General features: G+C 43.0%; 1 protein-coding gene across 1 annotated transcript in view; it reads right to left on the bottom strand.

Annotated features, from left to right (window-relative positions):
• The window catches only part of LOC124802968 (dipeptidase 1-like), a 309953-nt gene that overhangs the window by 249866 nt on the left and 42880 nt on the right, over window positions 1-17207 (bottom strand). Inside the window, exon 3 of the mRNA XM_047264059.1 lies at window positions 3041-3194. Coding sequence (XP_047120015.1) covers window positions 3041-3194 — 154 coding nt within the window. The remainder of the gene's footprint in view (window positions 1-3040; window positions 3195-17207) is intronic.

The raw sequence follows: 17207 nt of genomic DNA, 5'->3' as shown, positions 1-17207 counted from the left end.
TCGAACGGTGCTTTGGTATTTAGGGTTGTGTGCGAATTTTCTGGTCATTATCACCTTGAGTTAGTTGTTGTTTATAAATTTATCATGTGAAATTTCACGTCATTGGAGATTGTTTAATGAACTATTGCTTTAATAGTAACTGCGAGTGTCGCACTATAACGTTTAAAATCTCTTCCTGCATTTGGTGCTACCCAGTGCTTGGCTGTTGGTTTTAGTATTTTAGTGAACTGCGTACTAATATTGGGTTTGTGTGTTCTTGAAGCCGTTATTGGTGTACGCAGGCCCTCCTGCCTGTCGTTGTCACTTGAGCTCTGGAGCACGGAATTCAGACGCGCGGCCGATGTGAACGCCAATGGTCGAGAATGTGCTGACAGCTGTGTAGATTTTTCAGGTTACCATAACATCATATTGCCGAATGTTTTTCGTAATAGTTAATTCACATATTTAAGAGATCTTGCTATAAGAGTATTTTTTTGAAACATAATAGCTTTTACAAATTGTTATTTTTCATATTCACAAGGCCTGATAATTGACTAGTGAGCTCAGGCCTGTAGTTATGTTAAAGCTATACTGGTGTAAAGTAATTTTTCATAATTTAAAGTTGGGACCATAAGGCAGTTCTCTCTTTTAAATTTTTTGATCTATTCTCGTTGCCTTTATACAGTTGAATAATTGGTATAGATCACCGCAATTTGCAAATACTAATTAATCATTGTATTGTTACCAGTGCTCTGTTTGAGTTAAAGTGGTGAAAATAAATGTTTGTATCCTTAAATGGATTCAGCATTCTACTCCAGCAGCCCATGTGCCCTAGTTATCAATCCCAGACGTTACTATTTTGGAAGCTGTCTCTTAATCTTTATGCAATTCTGAGTAACTCCGTCCAAATACGTTCAGGCTGCTGTTTGCTCGGCCACTGCGCCACGAGCACCTGTTGTTGCTTATGGACTCCTTGTATTGTTACCAAACTTAAGGTTAAACCTAAAGTACCTCCACCTATTCTAAAGCTTGTTATATGTACGCCAGTCATTAATTCAGTAAATGCTTTCCTTTAAAAAGAAACAAATAAAAGCAAAACGTAAAAGATGTTCAAGTTCCTCGTTAGAAAGAGGGTGAAATTCGATTCGGACTATAATTTTAACTCTAGTATTTATGCTCTTAATTTCTAGTTGTTCATTGAATTTTCATTGCAACTGTTTACCTCACTGCGTATATGCTTTTTATTTATTGGGCTGTAAGCCTTTAGCTCAGTTGCTCAGACTCATTTTGGTAGCTGCTTGTACTTCGCGTACGAGTAACTTTAAGGCAGTTGACTTAATGGTAAAAGGTGCCTTTGGGCGTTAAACTAACCTTCCACTTGCTACATTTTGGTAGCTTTGTACTGCGCCTACTTGTAACATTCAGTTTTTTTCACTTGCTTTTATTTGGCCTTGAGCAAACTTTGAATTGCTAAGTTTGTCATTTGATTTCTTACAATTTCTACCTATGAAGCAAGCCGCAAATTTAACTGTTTCTGTCTGCAACAATTCAAGATCGTACTTTGTTGTGGAAGGCACTTGGACCTTGGCTTTAAGTTGTTTTATTTGGTTGTTTCACTTTGTTTACTACCTGTGCAGCAGTTTGTTATTTACCTCAAGCTTTTACCCCACTGTCATATACCTGATGTATTTTTATTTTTGTAAAGTTTTTGATTTTTTATTTATTTTTAATAAACTGTCTAAATACACATTGTTGATGGTCCCAGTACGTTTCCTCTGCCAAACCAGCTTCCGACCACTTCACTCTAGTTGTACACGCAGTTTCTAACTTAAATTCTTCTATTATTTTGTTAAACCTTTAACACATACGATTATAACTCTTAATGAGTTCAACTTTGCCCTCGAGAAGATCGTACGCGAGACCTTCCAAGAGAACAAAGGGATTGAAATTGAATGAAAGAGACTGGCATACTTAGCCTATGCAGACGACATCTGTTTACTCTCTAGGTCGGAAGAGGAGTTGGAGCAAATGACCAAAGAACGAAAGGAGTCTGCCAGCAAATTTGGGCTAAACATAAACGAAGCAAAGACAGAGTACCTCGTTATGACGCGTGTTCATTGTCGGAATGCTGATCATCTACAATCACTGCAGGCTGGGGACCAGTCCTACAAGAGAGTGCAAGAATTCAAATAACTAGGGGCACTTTTAACTGAGAACTCGCTACGTGAAGCAGAGATCAATGCCAGAATACAAGCAGGAAACCGATATTACCAGAGCCTAACACAACTGCTTCGGTACTGATATCTCTCGAGGCAGTTCAAGATTCGACTGAACAAAACCCTGATACAGCCTGTTGTTCTATATGGCTGTGAGACATGGAGTATCCGGACACAGGACTTCCATAAGCTCCTTGTTTTTGAGAGAAAAGTGCTTCGGAAGATCTTCGGTCCGGTTCTGGATGCAGATACAGGGAAATGGAGGATCAGATACAACCGAGAGCTTGAGGAACTATACCAGCAGCCCAACATAGTAGGAACTGTCAAAGTCAAACGAATGCAGTGGGCCGGCCATGTGGCCCGGATGGAGGATCACAGATGGCCTAGGAAGCTCCTGGATTTCACACCTACAGGAAAGAGACCGCCAGGGAGACCCAAGAAGCGTTGGAGGGATGGACTCCATGAAGGTTTAAACCAAGTGTCAATAGATGTGGACGGATGACGGATAGCAGCAATGGACAGAGTACAGTGGAGGAGATGCGTGCGGTCCACTGGGTCTGATCACGTAGTAGTAGTAGTAGTAGTAGTAGTAGTAGTAGTAATGAGTGGATTATAATAGCATTTAAAATGTTTAAATTCTGTGAATAATTGTGTGAAATATTGAAAAATGTTTAAATTCTGTGAATAATTGTGTAAAATATTGAAAATTTAACTTTTTGTTAGCTCTGGAAAAAGGCAACCTGCAACGTTGACTGTATAACGTGCGCGGGTTGGATGTTTAATTATACAGATAATAGCGAGGTGAGGAACTGTGTTGGATTCGCTGCCGGAGAGCGTGCGCTTACCTGGGCGCCGACCTTGCCCTTCCGCAGACGCGGCAGGTCGGTGAAGCACGAGGTGCAGTTCCAGCGCGGGTCCTGCGTGAGGTCGCGGTTGAAGTCGAAGTCGTTGATCTGGTTTTTCTCCAGCGAGCGTAAGTTCCACGGGAGGTCGTTGTGGCTGCGGAGAGAAAGAAAAAGAGTGAACGCAGGAAGAAGAAGAAGTTGTGGGAGGGAAATGGCGCGGGTCCTGGGGGGATATTGGGCCGGAATTGGCTGCCCGCCAAGCGCGGCGCCGTCTGCAGAACGGCCCCGTCTGCACTGCCTGGTGGCTGCTTTATCGTAAGCGCCGGCGTTACGGGCGACCGGCGCGGTCCGGCTCCACGTCACTACCCACTGTGTGACCTCTGGCCTCTTAAACAATTTGCGGGCGCGGAGGTGAGAGGAGTATCCGGATTCCGTATATTCGACTCTTTTCTTGTTATATTTGTCATTTAAACTGAGTGGCCGAAAATCATGGTAAGTCAGTTGCTGCGATGTCCTGACGCTACTCACTGAAGCTTGCGAGCATCCGACTCGCAGCAGACGACTCTACCAGAGCGACGTGTCGTCCGGTTGTAAAATACTTGTCCGGTGCAACTTTTTTGTCATCAGTGCTCTAAATGCTACTACGCGGCCCACCACGAATACCCCCCCCCCCCGCCACTTCCCCACCCCGTCTCCCCCCGACCCTCTATGCCAACCTCTTCGTCTCAGAGCACCACTAGCACCGAATATCCTCAATTATTTGTCGGCTACATTTCAATGTCTTTATTCCCGTATGCAGTTCTCTCATCTACCACGGAAGTTATTCCTTGCTTTCTTAACTCGTATCCTATCATACTCCTCGTTCTTGTTAATGTTTTCCACATCTTCCTTCCCTCCCTGATTCTGGGGAGAGCCTCCTCATTCCACCAGATTTTCAACATCCTTCTGCAGCACCACATCTCAAACGCTTCGACTCTCTTTCTCCAACTAAGGCCAATGTTTTATAGAAATAGACCTTCTTCGTCCAGGTAAGTCTCGGTGCATTACTTTCCTTTTTATGTCCTCCTTATTTCGTCTGTCATATGAAATTTTGCTTCCAAGGTGGCAAATTCCTTTGTTTCGATTAATCCGTGGTAGCGCATTTTGATTTTCAGTTGATCGCTAATCTGATTTCTACCGTTTTCTTCATGCAGGGTACCACAGCGGAGAGTTTGCTGAAGGACAGTGCCATTGTTCCTCCTTGGCTGTTGCTTAATTAACAACTATGTATCCAGAATGAAATTTCATTCTGGAAACATCCCCCAGGCTGTGGCAAAGCCACGTCTCCGTAATATCCTTTCTTCCAGGAGCGCTCGTTCTGCAAGTTTCACAGGAGAGCTTCTGTGAAGTTTGGAAGGTAGGAGTCGAGGTACAGGCGGAATTACAGCTGGGTAGCTCAGTTGGTAGAGCACTAGCCCGCGAAAGGCAAAGGTCCCGAGTTCGAGTCTCCGTCCGGCACACACTTTTAATCTGACAGGAAGTTTCAACAACTAAATACTTTATATGAGTGTGTGGGGTCTGTTCTTTCGAGCATGTCCGAAAGAACAGACACCACACATTCATATAATTAATTCGCCTCGATGGGCAGTAAATCCATAACCTTCAGTGCTGATTTACATTCGACCTCCAGCGAGAATCTAAAATTACCGAGCATGGACGACATGGATGGTGACTGCGTGTAAGTGGGGGTAGTGGATGTATGGCTCAGCCGGAGCGTGCCGAGATTGTCCATGCATCTGCGATAAACACTGAGCGTGGGTGGCGCAGATGTTAACGCAAGTGCCTAATAAGCAGGAGATCCTGGGTTCGAGTCCTGGTGTGGCATACATTTTCACATGGCGATTCCGCACAAAGTCCCAATGTAGTTGGTATCATTAGTTCCTTCCCTTTCCTCTCCTTCTACCCATCCACCTTCAATATAGATTACCATTTACTTTATTAGGTCTCGCACGATTGACTAACTTCTCGTTACCTATACCAGTTGGAATGCCCAGTAAAGCAAATCGTGAAGAACGTAACGAAGGAAATACTTGTTAATTAAGCTGATACTTTCTGATATGAGAGGCGATACTGTACGTTTTGACCTCGAGCCCCGAATTCACGAGTAAGCTTCGATATGATAGACTCATTACCAAGCATGCGTGTCGGTTAACTCACTCATCCTCACCAAACATCTGTCTACACTCGCGGATCTAGGAACATGCTTCCCGTGCATTTTGGTGAATCAGTTTACATTTCTCGTAATAGGGGTATGCTGTCATACTACCGCTCCTAAAATTTGATTTAGAATCATTCATCATCATTGTCTTTAAGGTGAATGTGAATTGTCCTGTCATATGATCAAGGGATTTGTAGATTTTTTCGTGCTGTTGGCTTATATTACTACGTCTTTGGAATTCTCTTGTTGTCTGTTCGTTCAGTACATTCTTTCTATTTTACATTACTGTTTGTGAAAACTGCAACGACTGTATGGGATATTCTCAGTCAATTAACAATAGAAGTGTGTAGAAGAATTGGAAAATAGCAAGCAATTAAGACTGCAGAGAGGTGGTAAGCATGTGGACGGAGCGGCGCTATCTTTTGTGGGACCGGGCGTATCAGCGTTACGCCACGCTCAGTCGGTGCGGAGTACATATAGCGGAAACTTGCAAGCAAGTGGCGGTAAGCCTTGTCGATGTCATAGGGCGCAATATCAGCAAACGAGTGAGTTCGAACGGGCCGGAATAATTGGTTTCAGAGAAATGAGTTTGTCAAAAAAAAAAAAAAAAAAAATCAAATCTGTGTGAAATCTTATGGGACTGAACTGCTAAGGTCTTCAGTCCCTAAGCTTACACACTACTTATACTAAATTATCCTAAGGAGAAACACACACGCCCATGCCCGAGGGAGGAATCGAACCTCCGCCGGGACCAGCCGCACAGTCCATGACTGCAGCGCCTTAGACTGCTCGGCTAATCCTGCGCGCCAATGGGTTTGTCGAACTGTGACATTACGGCTCATAAGGGACTGTGGTCCTTCTGTAGAACCAATAAGTAGGAGACGGTCGTACACAGCGACGAGAGAGTATTAGCCTCATAGTGTGAGTAAAGCGGGGAATGGCCACCGTTTTGAAGTAAACAGAAGTACACATTCAGCCGAAAATTATGAACTCTTTATTACGCTACTCGTTTCAACCTCATGCTACATCATTACCATGCTCCTGTATAAACAACAATATGATCAAGTATAACAATCAACAATAGAAAAGAGGATAATTACCTGATGAACAGAAAAGTAGATCGGGCCATGGGTCATAAGACAGGAATATAAGAATCAATTAATATACTTGGGAGCATAACGGAAAATCATTGCCAACATTTAATTTAAGCAAGGTGTTTCACCAGTGTTTAACAATCAGTAATATTAAAAGGGCGTCCATATGCAATTATTAAAAGTAATAGCAAACAGTTATACATTGCACCCAAGGCATATAAAATGTATAGAATAACAAGAACCACTACATATCAGACGGAAAACGACAATCTCAAATAATATATGACATTTCATCTACGTAATAATAAAAGTATCTGCAACGGTCTGTCAGAGGTAACAGTAACGAACTTCCACTACGTAAAAATAAATAAGACACATGTAAAAGGTATAATAATCGGAAAAATCACAAATAAAATCATAACTAGGTAAACAGCATTCTCATTTAGTGGTTAAACCATGTGTGGCCAGGTAAGTGCCAAATCAAGTTAAAATTTGTTCTAGATGAAGCTGCTAATCCATGTGTAGCGATTAACAACATTACATAACGTAACGTAGGAGGGAAGAAGGAAACTGAAGCAGGTAAGTTGAATAAAAGAGTAAACTAAGAAGAAGAAAGCGAATTCGTCCTGTAAATTAAAGAGGAAACCTATGTCGAAAACAAGACAACCTTGAAGTAGGATAAATATCCACTACTGATAATGTCCTATGTAGAAAGTAATAACGTCTTCTATATGGATTCATGGGTAAATAATTACATATATCGATAGTAAAACAATACATTATATTAGATTTACTTTCATTCTAATTGATCTGTAGCGAGGAGGTCCTCCAGGATGTAGAACATGTCAGAAAAACAACAATACATGACAAATATTTACAACTCAAAGCTAATGTACCATTCCACAGGTCCCAAGTGGCATGGTCGTCATTTTTTAATGGACGATATACGAAAGAATCATGTTACAAATACTAATGCACTGAATTTAAAATAAAAAGAGGTTTTATTTATTTATTTATAAGGTAACAAACGTATAATACAACTACTAAATACTTATTTACAATGAGCACATTACTGCACTGAACTTATTTACAATGAACACATTACTTTACTGAAATTGTGCAGAAGTTATATATATATAAAAATCAGTTGGTTATACTGAGAAATTCATCGGTGGAGTAGAAGGAGTTGGCCCCCAATAAATTCTTTAGGCTTCTCTTAAACTGAATTTCATTGGTTGTTAAGCTTTTTATGGCTGCCGGAAAGTTATTGAAAATGTGTGTTCCTGAATAATGCACACCTTTTTGTACAAGACTAAGTGACTTTAAATCCTTGTGAAGCAATGAATAAGACTATAAATTGGTAAATACTGGATGAAACTCTATAATAATTTACATTTGTATCTATAGAGAAGTATCAAAAATGGTTCAAATGGCTCTGAACACTATGGGACTTAACATCTTAGGTCATCAGTCCCCTAGAGCTTAGAACTACTTAAACCTAAGTAACCTAAGGACATCACACACATCCATGCCCGAGGCAGGATTCGAACCTGCGACCGTAGCGGTCCTGCGGTTCCAGACTGTAGCACCTAGAACCGCTGGGCCACCCCGGCCGGCAGAGAAGTATCATGAAGAGCAATGTGAGACAGTCGTTTCCAGAATAAGAAACGTAAAACGTGCACGTAATCGTACGTCGAAACAAATCTGTAAACATTATGTTACGTGCATCACGAAGATTCAAAATAAAAAATGTTTCGTTGAAACCTATGAATATGTCATCATGTAAAACGCAATAGTTGCAACGAACTATATGATGAGAAGCAGCAAGGAAGGAACAAAAGGCATCATTTATGTCGTGTTGTATCAACAATTACAGAAAAACTTGCTTGTGTGGATACGTCATCATTTGAAATGCAATCGATGTAACCATATACGTGGAGAGAAGCAGGTAGGAAAGGATTAAAGAGAACATCTATGTCGTGTTGTGTCAACAATGAAAACCTGTACAAGACTCGAAACATAGTATGGCTAAAACGCATGAAACACTAATAATGCAAACAATGTGACTGACAACCCACATGAAATTAAAAGAAAAATAACAGGTATAGTAATATAGTAACATGGTAGAAATTATGGATGCAGTGGGTAAGCTTAGATAAAAGGAATAGTCGACCGAAGTGGTCGAGAGATTCTACGCGCTTCAGTCTGGAACTGCGCGACCGCTACGGTCGCAGGTTCGAATCCTGCCTCGGGCATGGATGTGTGTGATGTCCTTAGGTTGGTTAGGTTTAAGTAGTTCTAAGTTCTAGGGGACTGATGACCTAAGATGTTAAGTCCCATAGCGCTCAGAGCGATAAAAGGAATAATAACTATGTATGAACAAAGAAAAAACGCAAAATCAATTAGAAAACTGTCCATGAGCAGGAAGAGCCTTAAACGCATCAAAAATAACAAAGTAAATGATTTATAGATAATAATATAGCCAAATATTTATAACCAAATAGATAACCGCCATCTTGCTTGAAAGCCGAATCTGGCGGAACAACTTGATTATTGTAACTCTTCACGTAGAGACTTTTGATGTAACTCTTCAGGCTTTCCCGGCGATCTAATGACATCTTGGGTTGTCGGGTGTTCTGCCGGATATCAGCGTCGTACTTGCACGATATTTCGGTCACGTAGCTCGAGACCTTCATCAGGTGCGACCTGAGACTGCTCCTCGAGTGGACCTGGTCCAGTATTTATGCCTATGGACTTCCCCCTCCACCAACGGATGCAGGCGCTTCCTCTGTGGTCCGCGCCCATTCCCTGTGACCTGCTGGAGCGTTGCTGCTCCGTTTTCCGTCCGCTGCGGTTCTAGGTGTTCCCTCTGCGGTCCGCGCCCACCAAACCCGCTCCTGGGGGTTTCATCTACGGTCTGGGGTACCAGGCGTTCCCCCTGCGGTCCGCGCCCGCTCACCACGACCTGTTGGAGCGTTGCCGCTCCGTTTTTCATCTGCTGCGGCTCTGGATGTTCCCTCTGCGGTCCGCGCCCAACTTGATTATTTCTACTGGCTCGACGTTTTAACACCTCCCCTTGTGTCGGCATGTCTCCTCCAACAGTTCGACGCCGTCAGCTGAGGAATGGATAGATGGCACGCACGCCATTGCGCCAGCTTCGCTTTAGTACTCATCACCGATGGCTCAGACAGGTAGGGGCACGAGAACGTTGTCACTGGCGCGCTGTGTGGCAAAACGTAATGTGTTCGAACTAGTTCCAATTCAGCTTGTCCTACAGTGATGACCGGCGACGTGTTATACATAACCGTGGTGAAGGCAACATGGCAGACTGCAATGTTCAACGGTACAGCGGACAAACACCAAGTGCAATGGTTTAGGGAAGCAACCACTCCACCAGGGAAGTTCTAGATTCCCAGACCCAGCCCCTTCTGCAGGCCATTTAATATGCCACATTTCAGCAGCACAATGCTCATTCACATGTGGCGAAGAATGTGCAATCCTTCCTTGCAGAACCACAGGTACCGCCTCTTCTCTGGCCTACATCTTCGCCTAATGTGTCGCCCATCGATCATGTCTGGCAGTTTGCTCTGTTTCTGCTGCAACCACTGTCGAGCTTTGTGGATGCACGGACAGACTGTGTCGCAATGCGTTCCGCCTGCAGCGTATCCAGGCCCCTCTGATTTCATACCACGACATCTAGAGAGACCGATAGCAGCACGTGGGCTATAATGACATGGAGCATCCAAGGTTCTGTAATGATAATCATTTGTGAATCAGTGGAATGAATTTAATTGTGATCAAATGTCTCTTTCTGGGTGCTGTAATTTTTACAAACTGCAGTTCCTTATTTCATAGTCTACCATTTATGCTGAAAATTTCTATCTCCTTATCCCCTACAGTTACTTCCTTTTTTGTCGAAGAGCGTAAAGATTAGGGCAGGATTTAATTCTGGGAGCGACGCTTATAGTTGAATATCCACCATGGTCCACACCTCGCAACGCGTTTATCACGCATTTGAAGAACGTCCCCCCCCCTCCCCCCATTGTGTCACTTGAAGGAAAACGGATTGACGATACTAAGACAATCACAGCCATGGGAAAGAACAAACGAGTACGTGTAACAAGTAGATTTGGAATCAATGAAATGCAGAAACATGTCCTAACGACTAAGATCATTTCGTCTTCAACCTAGACTAGCTGATTATTTCGTCACTACTAGATTTTTCCAGTTTTCAAGTGATACGAGTTTTACATATTTAGGTTCGTTTTTAAACATAGCAAACCGTGCTTCGCGTGTATGTGACAAGAATTCGATTAGAATAAACAGACAAGTTCATTGCTTGGGTGAAAAGTGCCATAACGAATAGTGTGAGCATATCGTTTCCATGTGCTAGATAAACGTGAAAAGGTTGCTATGCATCGATTGCTTGCCCTATATAACGTCGGAACAGGCAGTACTGTTCACTTTGAAAGTTGGTAGTAACATAGCCGGAGATTATCACATTGGCAGTTTTTTGGCGAAGTTTGATCAGGCTACAAAAGAGCATTTAATCAAGGCTGAAGCATCACAAGAACGAGAAAAATGCATGATTCACTATACGTTAGATGATGTTCAGAACGAATTCATGGCGAAAACTGGAGACTTTGTTTGACAACGATTTTAACAGAGGTAAAACGTAATAAATACATATCTTCTGCTTTTACTTCTTTAAATGCGATTCTCGATGGAGGCCAAACAGACCAAAATGCTTTTTACTGCTCTGCGTTCCCATCGATGAAGAAAACCAGTACTGAATTAAATAGCGTTCTCTCGTCTTTATTGAGGGTGACCTGAAGACTGGTCAATCAGTCGCTAAAATGTTATGGGGTGAGCTGAAACGTTATGGTTTACAGCTTCCAGATTGTCAGTGCTCATTCACTAAGTCTTTGTTGCGTCTATGTTACAGAGATGGGCACGTATAGTCGCTTTTCTGAACTGTTTCGGAAACAATTTTTTTTTTAAATGTTTATGCCCAAACGTAGAAAGTTTTTGATAAAAATATTGGATCATCGCTTCACGGGCTATAGGAAAAGAGATGGTCTGTGTGGATAGATGCTATACGTCCATTTGCTAAACATTTTCCAGGATTACAGAGGACGTTTGAACTCGCTTTTAATTTTAATTTGACTGCGGAGACACGCACTGAACTGAAGGGCATTCTGAAGTATTTTGAAATCATCTCATTGTTTCTTGATATCTACAGTGTAATGCAGAGTATTAGCTACAATTAACATACGTGACGTTGCGCTTCAAACAAGGAAAACCACAAAAGATGTTGAAAGTGCTATTTATCATACCAAATAGAAATTCTAAGCCATCCTGTATCCTTCTACAGTAAATCAAGGACGATACTTTCTGGTGTACTACAGCGTCAGCAGTCACTGACTGCTGCTCGTCCTGTCCGACAGATCAGTAATGTGCGAGTATAGAGGGAACAAGAGAGGTCCTGTCACACTTCTCATGGGCTCTCTTCAAGATAACCGTGTCTCTGATGAACTCTTGCCATCCTTCTGTGTTTTATTATTTAAGAAGTCATCGAGAGACATATCTGGGAACCTAATCCGTATGCTCGGACCTTCATTAACAGTCTGCAAGTCGAGTATCTTGTCTAACGCTCTCAGGAAATCTAAGAATATGGAGTCTGCCTATTGCTCTTCGTCCATGGTTCACAGGATATCATTTCTCAAAAGGGCAAGCTGAGTTCCGTAAGCGCGACGTTTTGTAAACTCGTTCAGATTGGTGGACAGGAGCTCTTCCGTCTCAAGGAAATTACTAATATTCGAACTTAGAATATGTTCAAGAATTCTGCAAAATACCGATGTTAAGGATATTGATCTGTTATTTAGTGACAAATGGTCATCACCAGTGGAAAGATCAGGAGAAGAAGTCAGGAAATCAACGGGCTCGTGGTCACTTCTAATGGCTTGTTTCATATTAATCAAAGTATAGCAACCAAAGAGAAATTTAATAAACGATTACTGAAGCCGAACAATATATGAGCCCTGTCTGGCTTCAGTAGCTGTGGATTTTGAAGCGGCGCCAATAATTTTAATTGAGGTTACCAGATGTTGTTTTTATCTCCTTTACTGTAATAGGATGCTAAAAGTAGGGGATTTGGAGGCAGTGTGTTGGTGCAGGCATATGCGGACTTGGTGGGCTGAGTGATGGACACTGTGTGAATCAGGGGTTACCTGAGTGGGATTCTTGTGTTTATGTGAGTCGGAAGGTTTAGCGGAAGTTACGAAGACAGGTTTTGGGCGACTAGAATGCCGCAGTGTTGAACATTGTACAATTCGGTGCGAGGGAGTAAGTTTCTGACTTAGCAGAAATTTTATGCAGTGGCACCGAACTTTGATCTATTTACTATTAAAAACAGTCCTGATCACAATTTATTTAGTACGGTAACCGGTTTCGACCACTACTGTGGTCATCTTCAGACCAATGAGTAAGAACCTACTTCTGCTAGAGAATCACTAGAGTGATTCCTCGTTGTCACTTAATGTAAACCATAGGAATTCACTTTTGAATGAAATTTCTGACGACGTGGGTCTGGAGCACAGCACACTACGGAAATTAGTAATAGACAGTGGTAATAATTGAGAAGAAGACAGTGCAACCGTTTGACATTCATTAATGCCTGACTTTTTCACGGAATGAGATGAAGTTTCCCACAAAAATGCGGAAAATTAATTGGATTAATAAATGCGATCAGAGGAAGATGCGGGAAACACGAACTGGAAGAAGGTACATGATATTGGGACCTATTAAGACATCAGTTAATACACTTAAGACCCAAAGAAGCTCGTACACCTGCCTAGTATCGTGTAGGGCCCCCATAAGCATGCAGAAATGTCTCAACACGAAATGGCATGGACTCAACTAATGTCAGAAGCAATGCTGGATGGAACTGACACAATGAATTCTGTAGGGCTGTCCATAAATCCGTAAGAGTAAGATTGGATGGAGGTCTGTTCTGAACAGCACGCTGGCAGGCATGCCAGATATGCTCAATAATGTTCTTGTCGGGGGAATTTGGTGGCCAGCGGAAGTGTTTAAACTCAGAAGAGTGATCCTGGAGCCACTCTGTAGCAATTCTGGACGTATGGAGTGTCGTATTGTTCTTCTAGAATTGCCCAAGTCCGTCGGAATGCACAATTGACATGAATGGATACAGGTGATCATACAGGATGCTTACGTACGTGTCACCTTTCAGAGTCGTATCTAGACGTATTAGGGGTCCCATATCACTCCAACTGCACACAGCCCACACCATTACAGAGCCTCCACCACCTTGAACAGTCTCCTGCTGACATGCAAGGTCCATGTGTTCATGAGGCTGTCTCCATCCCGTGCTCGTCCATCCGCTCGATACAATTTGAAACGAGACTCGTCCGACAAGGCAACATGTTTCCAGTCATCCAGTGTCGGTGTTGACGGGCCCAGGGAGGCGTAAAAATTTGTGCTGCTGTCATCAAGGGTATACGAGTGGGCCTTCGGTTCCGAAAGCCAATATCGATGATATTTCGTTGTATGATTAGCACGCTGATGCTTGTTGATGGTCCAGCATTGAAATCTGCAGCAATTTGGGAAAGGATTGGATCCTCTCGTCGTTGGTCCCGTTCTTGCCGCAACTATGTCGGAAATTTGGTGTTTTACCGGATTCCTGACATTCACGGTACACCTGTGAAATGAAGATTCCCACTTCATCGCTACCTCGGAGATGCTATGTCCTATCGCTCGTGCACCGACTTAACCCCATGTTCAAACTCACTTAAACCTTATAACCCGCCATTGCAGCAGCAGTAACCGATCTAAGAACTGCGCCAGACACTTGTTGTCTTATATAGGCGTTTCCGACCGCAGCGCCGTATTCTGCCTGCTTACATATATTTGAATTTGAATACGCATGCCTATACCAGCTGCTTTGGGGCTTCAGTGTATTTCCTTGACACTAGAGACAACCAGTCAAGGCTAAATTTGTAGGGATTGACAGCTTTTAAAATAAATGAAGAAAAAAAAAATTAGTATGCAGTGTGTCAGTACTACTGTGTCATCCAGCGATATGACGCAGTGGTTAGCACGTTGGACCCGCACTCGGGAGGACGGCGGTTCAAACCCGCGTCCCAGTAACCTAATTTACCTTTCCCACTATTTCCCAAAATTGCTACAGGCAAATGCCAACATGGTTCGTCTGAAAGAACACGGCCCCTTTCCTTCACCATCCTTTCCTGGTCCGAGCTTGTGCTCCGTTTCTAATGATCTCGTTGTCGATGGAACTTGAACACAGATCTTCTCTTCCTTCTCCTTTTGCTATGCGATGAATGTACGCCCTGAAAGAAAAAAAATGAAGCACCCAGAATAAAGGATCAGATGTCAATATCATTTGGGTCACGTGTACTCAATTGGCAGGTATATTAAGTAATCAGACTTGCAATTCTCGGTGACAGATAGAACGGTCACGAGAGTACATATGTGTTGTTCGAGTTTAGTGTTTTTACCCGGGCTGGCAGGGTATGTAAGGAAAATGAACAGCGTCAGATGTTGAGTGGTCACTATGAGTTCGTGTGGGACAGCGTTATCATACCCGACAGAGTTTGAAAGGCGCTTCATTATGGGTCTCCATTTGGATGGCTGATCGAATCGTGCAATATCTAGATTTGTAGACTGCAAGAGCTGACAACTGCGAAAATTATTGGACAATGAGCTTAAAAGCTCATGTATCCAAGCTGCTGACACGAACAGTGATGAGAAGAACAGAATAGAAAACTAAGGTTGTGTTAGATCTCGATCAATTTGCTTTAGAAAGGTAAAGGCAGTTCTGACGTCATCGCTGATAATGGAATCAAGACTAAAGAAAAACCAAGACACGTTCATAGGATTTATCGACCGAGAAAAGCGTTCTGCAATGTAAATTGGTGCAAAATATTCGTAATTCTGAGGAAAACAGGGTAAGCTATAGGGAGAGACGGATATTACACTACGTACACTAGAGCCAAAAAGGAATAATAAGAGTGGAAGACCGAAATGCTATGATTAAAAAGGTTGCAAGAAAGGAAAATAGTCTTTTACCCCTGTTCTGCAATGTGTACATCGAGGAAGTAATGGAGCAAATAAAAGAAAGTTTTAAGAGTGACATTAAAATTCAAGATGAAAGAATATCTATGTTTCGCTGATGACACTGCTATCGTCAGTGAAAGTGTAAAAAGAGTTACAAGATCTGCTGAACGGAATGAGCGGAATGAGTACAGAATATGAATTGAGAGTAAATCCACGAAATGTGAAATGAATGAAAGGAATCGAAATTAGAACAACGAGAAATTTAATATCAGGATTGACGGTCACGAAGTAGATGAAGCTAAGGAAAACTGATACTTAGGCAGCAAGTAGCCCATGGCGGACGGAGGAAGGAGGACAGACTAGCACTGGGAAAAAAGGCATTCCTGGCCAAGAGAAGCCTGCTATTATCAAACATATGCCTTAGTTGGAGGAAGAAATTCCTGATAACGTAACTTTGGAGCGCAGGGAAAACCGGAAGTGAAAATAATAGATGCATCTGAGATATGGTGCTACTGATGAATGTTGAAAACTATGCAGACTGATAAGATAACGAATAAAGTGGTTCTCTAGAGAATTCAGAAAATGGAAAGTACTGACTAGGCGAAGCGACAGGATCATAGAACATCTGTTAAAATATCAGGGAATATCTTCCATCGTACTAGGGGGAACTATAAAGGGTAAAGCTGTGGAGGAAGACAGAGATTGGAAAACAGCCAGCAAATAATTGAGGGAATACTGTAGGTTGCAGGTGCTACTCTGAGAAGGTGAGGTTAGCATGGAGAGGAATTCGTGACGGGCAGCATCAAACCAGTCAGTGAAGACTGATGAATAAAAGAAAACTGTATGGTAGCGTGTGAGCAGGCATACTTTTCGTCAGGGACCCGAGCGATCACGTCTGACCACCACACAGGATAATCAGTGCATTTTGCACCAAAGCCATCGTATCTCTGCACTTCTGCGCCTGCGATCAGAGAACAGGTAATGGAGTTCTTTAACATTCTGTGACATATTGCACTTTGATAGGTGACTAGCAGCTGGAAAGGGAATTAACGACTGTTGCGGACTCTGCTGTTAACACATTAACACAAACGGCTGTGTTTGGAGTGGTATCGACACTGGGAAACATGGACTCCTGATACCTGGCGTAGCATTGTGTTCAGCGATGTACAGCGGTTCTACTCTATCCTGGACGATCATCGTTCATGGCTAGAACGGCGACCTGGGGAATGGTCCCATTCTAGCAGTGTTTCGAAGAGACATAGCGATGTTGACCACTTGTCGTCAAGGTGTGGTGAACGATCGGGCATGACTAGAGGTCACGGCTGGTAGTCATTGACGAAACTCAGGTGGTATAATGGTACCTCCCGTCCTGCGTCCTCTTATTTTACCTGTGATGTGATAGTTACTATGGTGCCAGTTTTCAACAGGACAACGCTCGTCTACACATAGCACTTGCCTGTATAGACTGTACGCTTCATGCTGAAGTACTTCCTGCTGTGGTGCCCAGGGATATCAGCCGCAACACATTTGACGACTACTGAGTGGAGTCAACGGTCACTCGGTCCGCATTAGCCACGCGGGATTTTCAAGTATGCCTCCAGAGCGCCAGCTGGTGCTCCAAGTGCTGCGGACCACCAGGTACCTCGCCAGTCACCAAGCGGTCGCTGGCTGCATCGCAAGACCGTGCCTACATCCGGTCACGAGTTGCTAGGGAGCAGCACGTCTCTTCCTGAAGAACAGCTATTTAAGGAAACCCAGGGATCACTGCGGGCACTTCTCG

The sequence above is a fragment of the Schistocerca piceifrons genome, chromosome 6 (assembly GCF_021461385.2).
Source record: "Schistocerca piceifrons isolate TAMUIC-IGC-003096 chromosome 6, iqSchPice1.1, whole genome shotgun sequence".
NCBI lineage: Eukaryota > Metazoa > Arthropoda > Insecta > Orthoptera > Acrididae > Schistocerca > Schistocerca piceifrons.
This window is presented reverse-complemented; position numbering and strand designations above follow the sequence as displayed.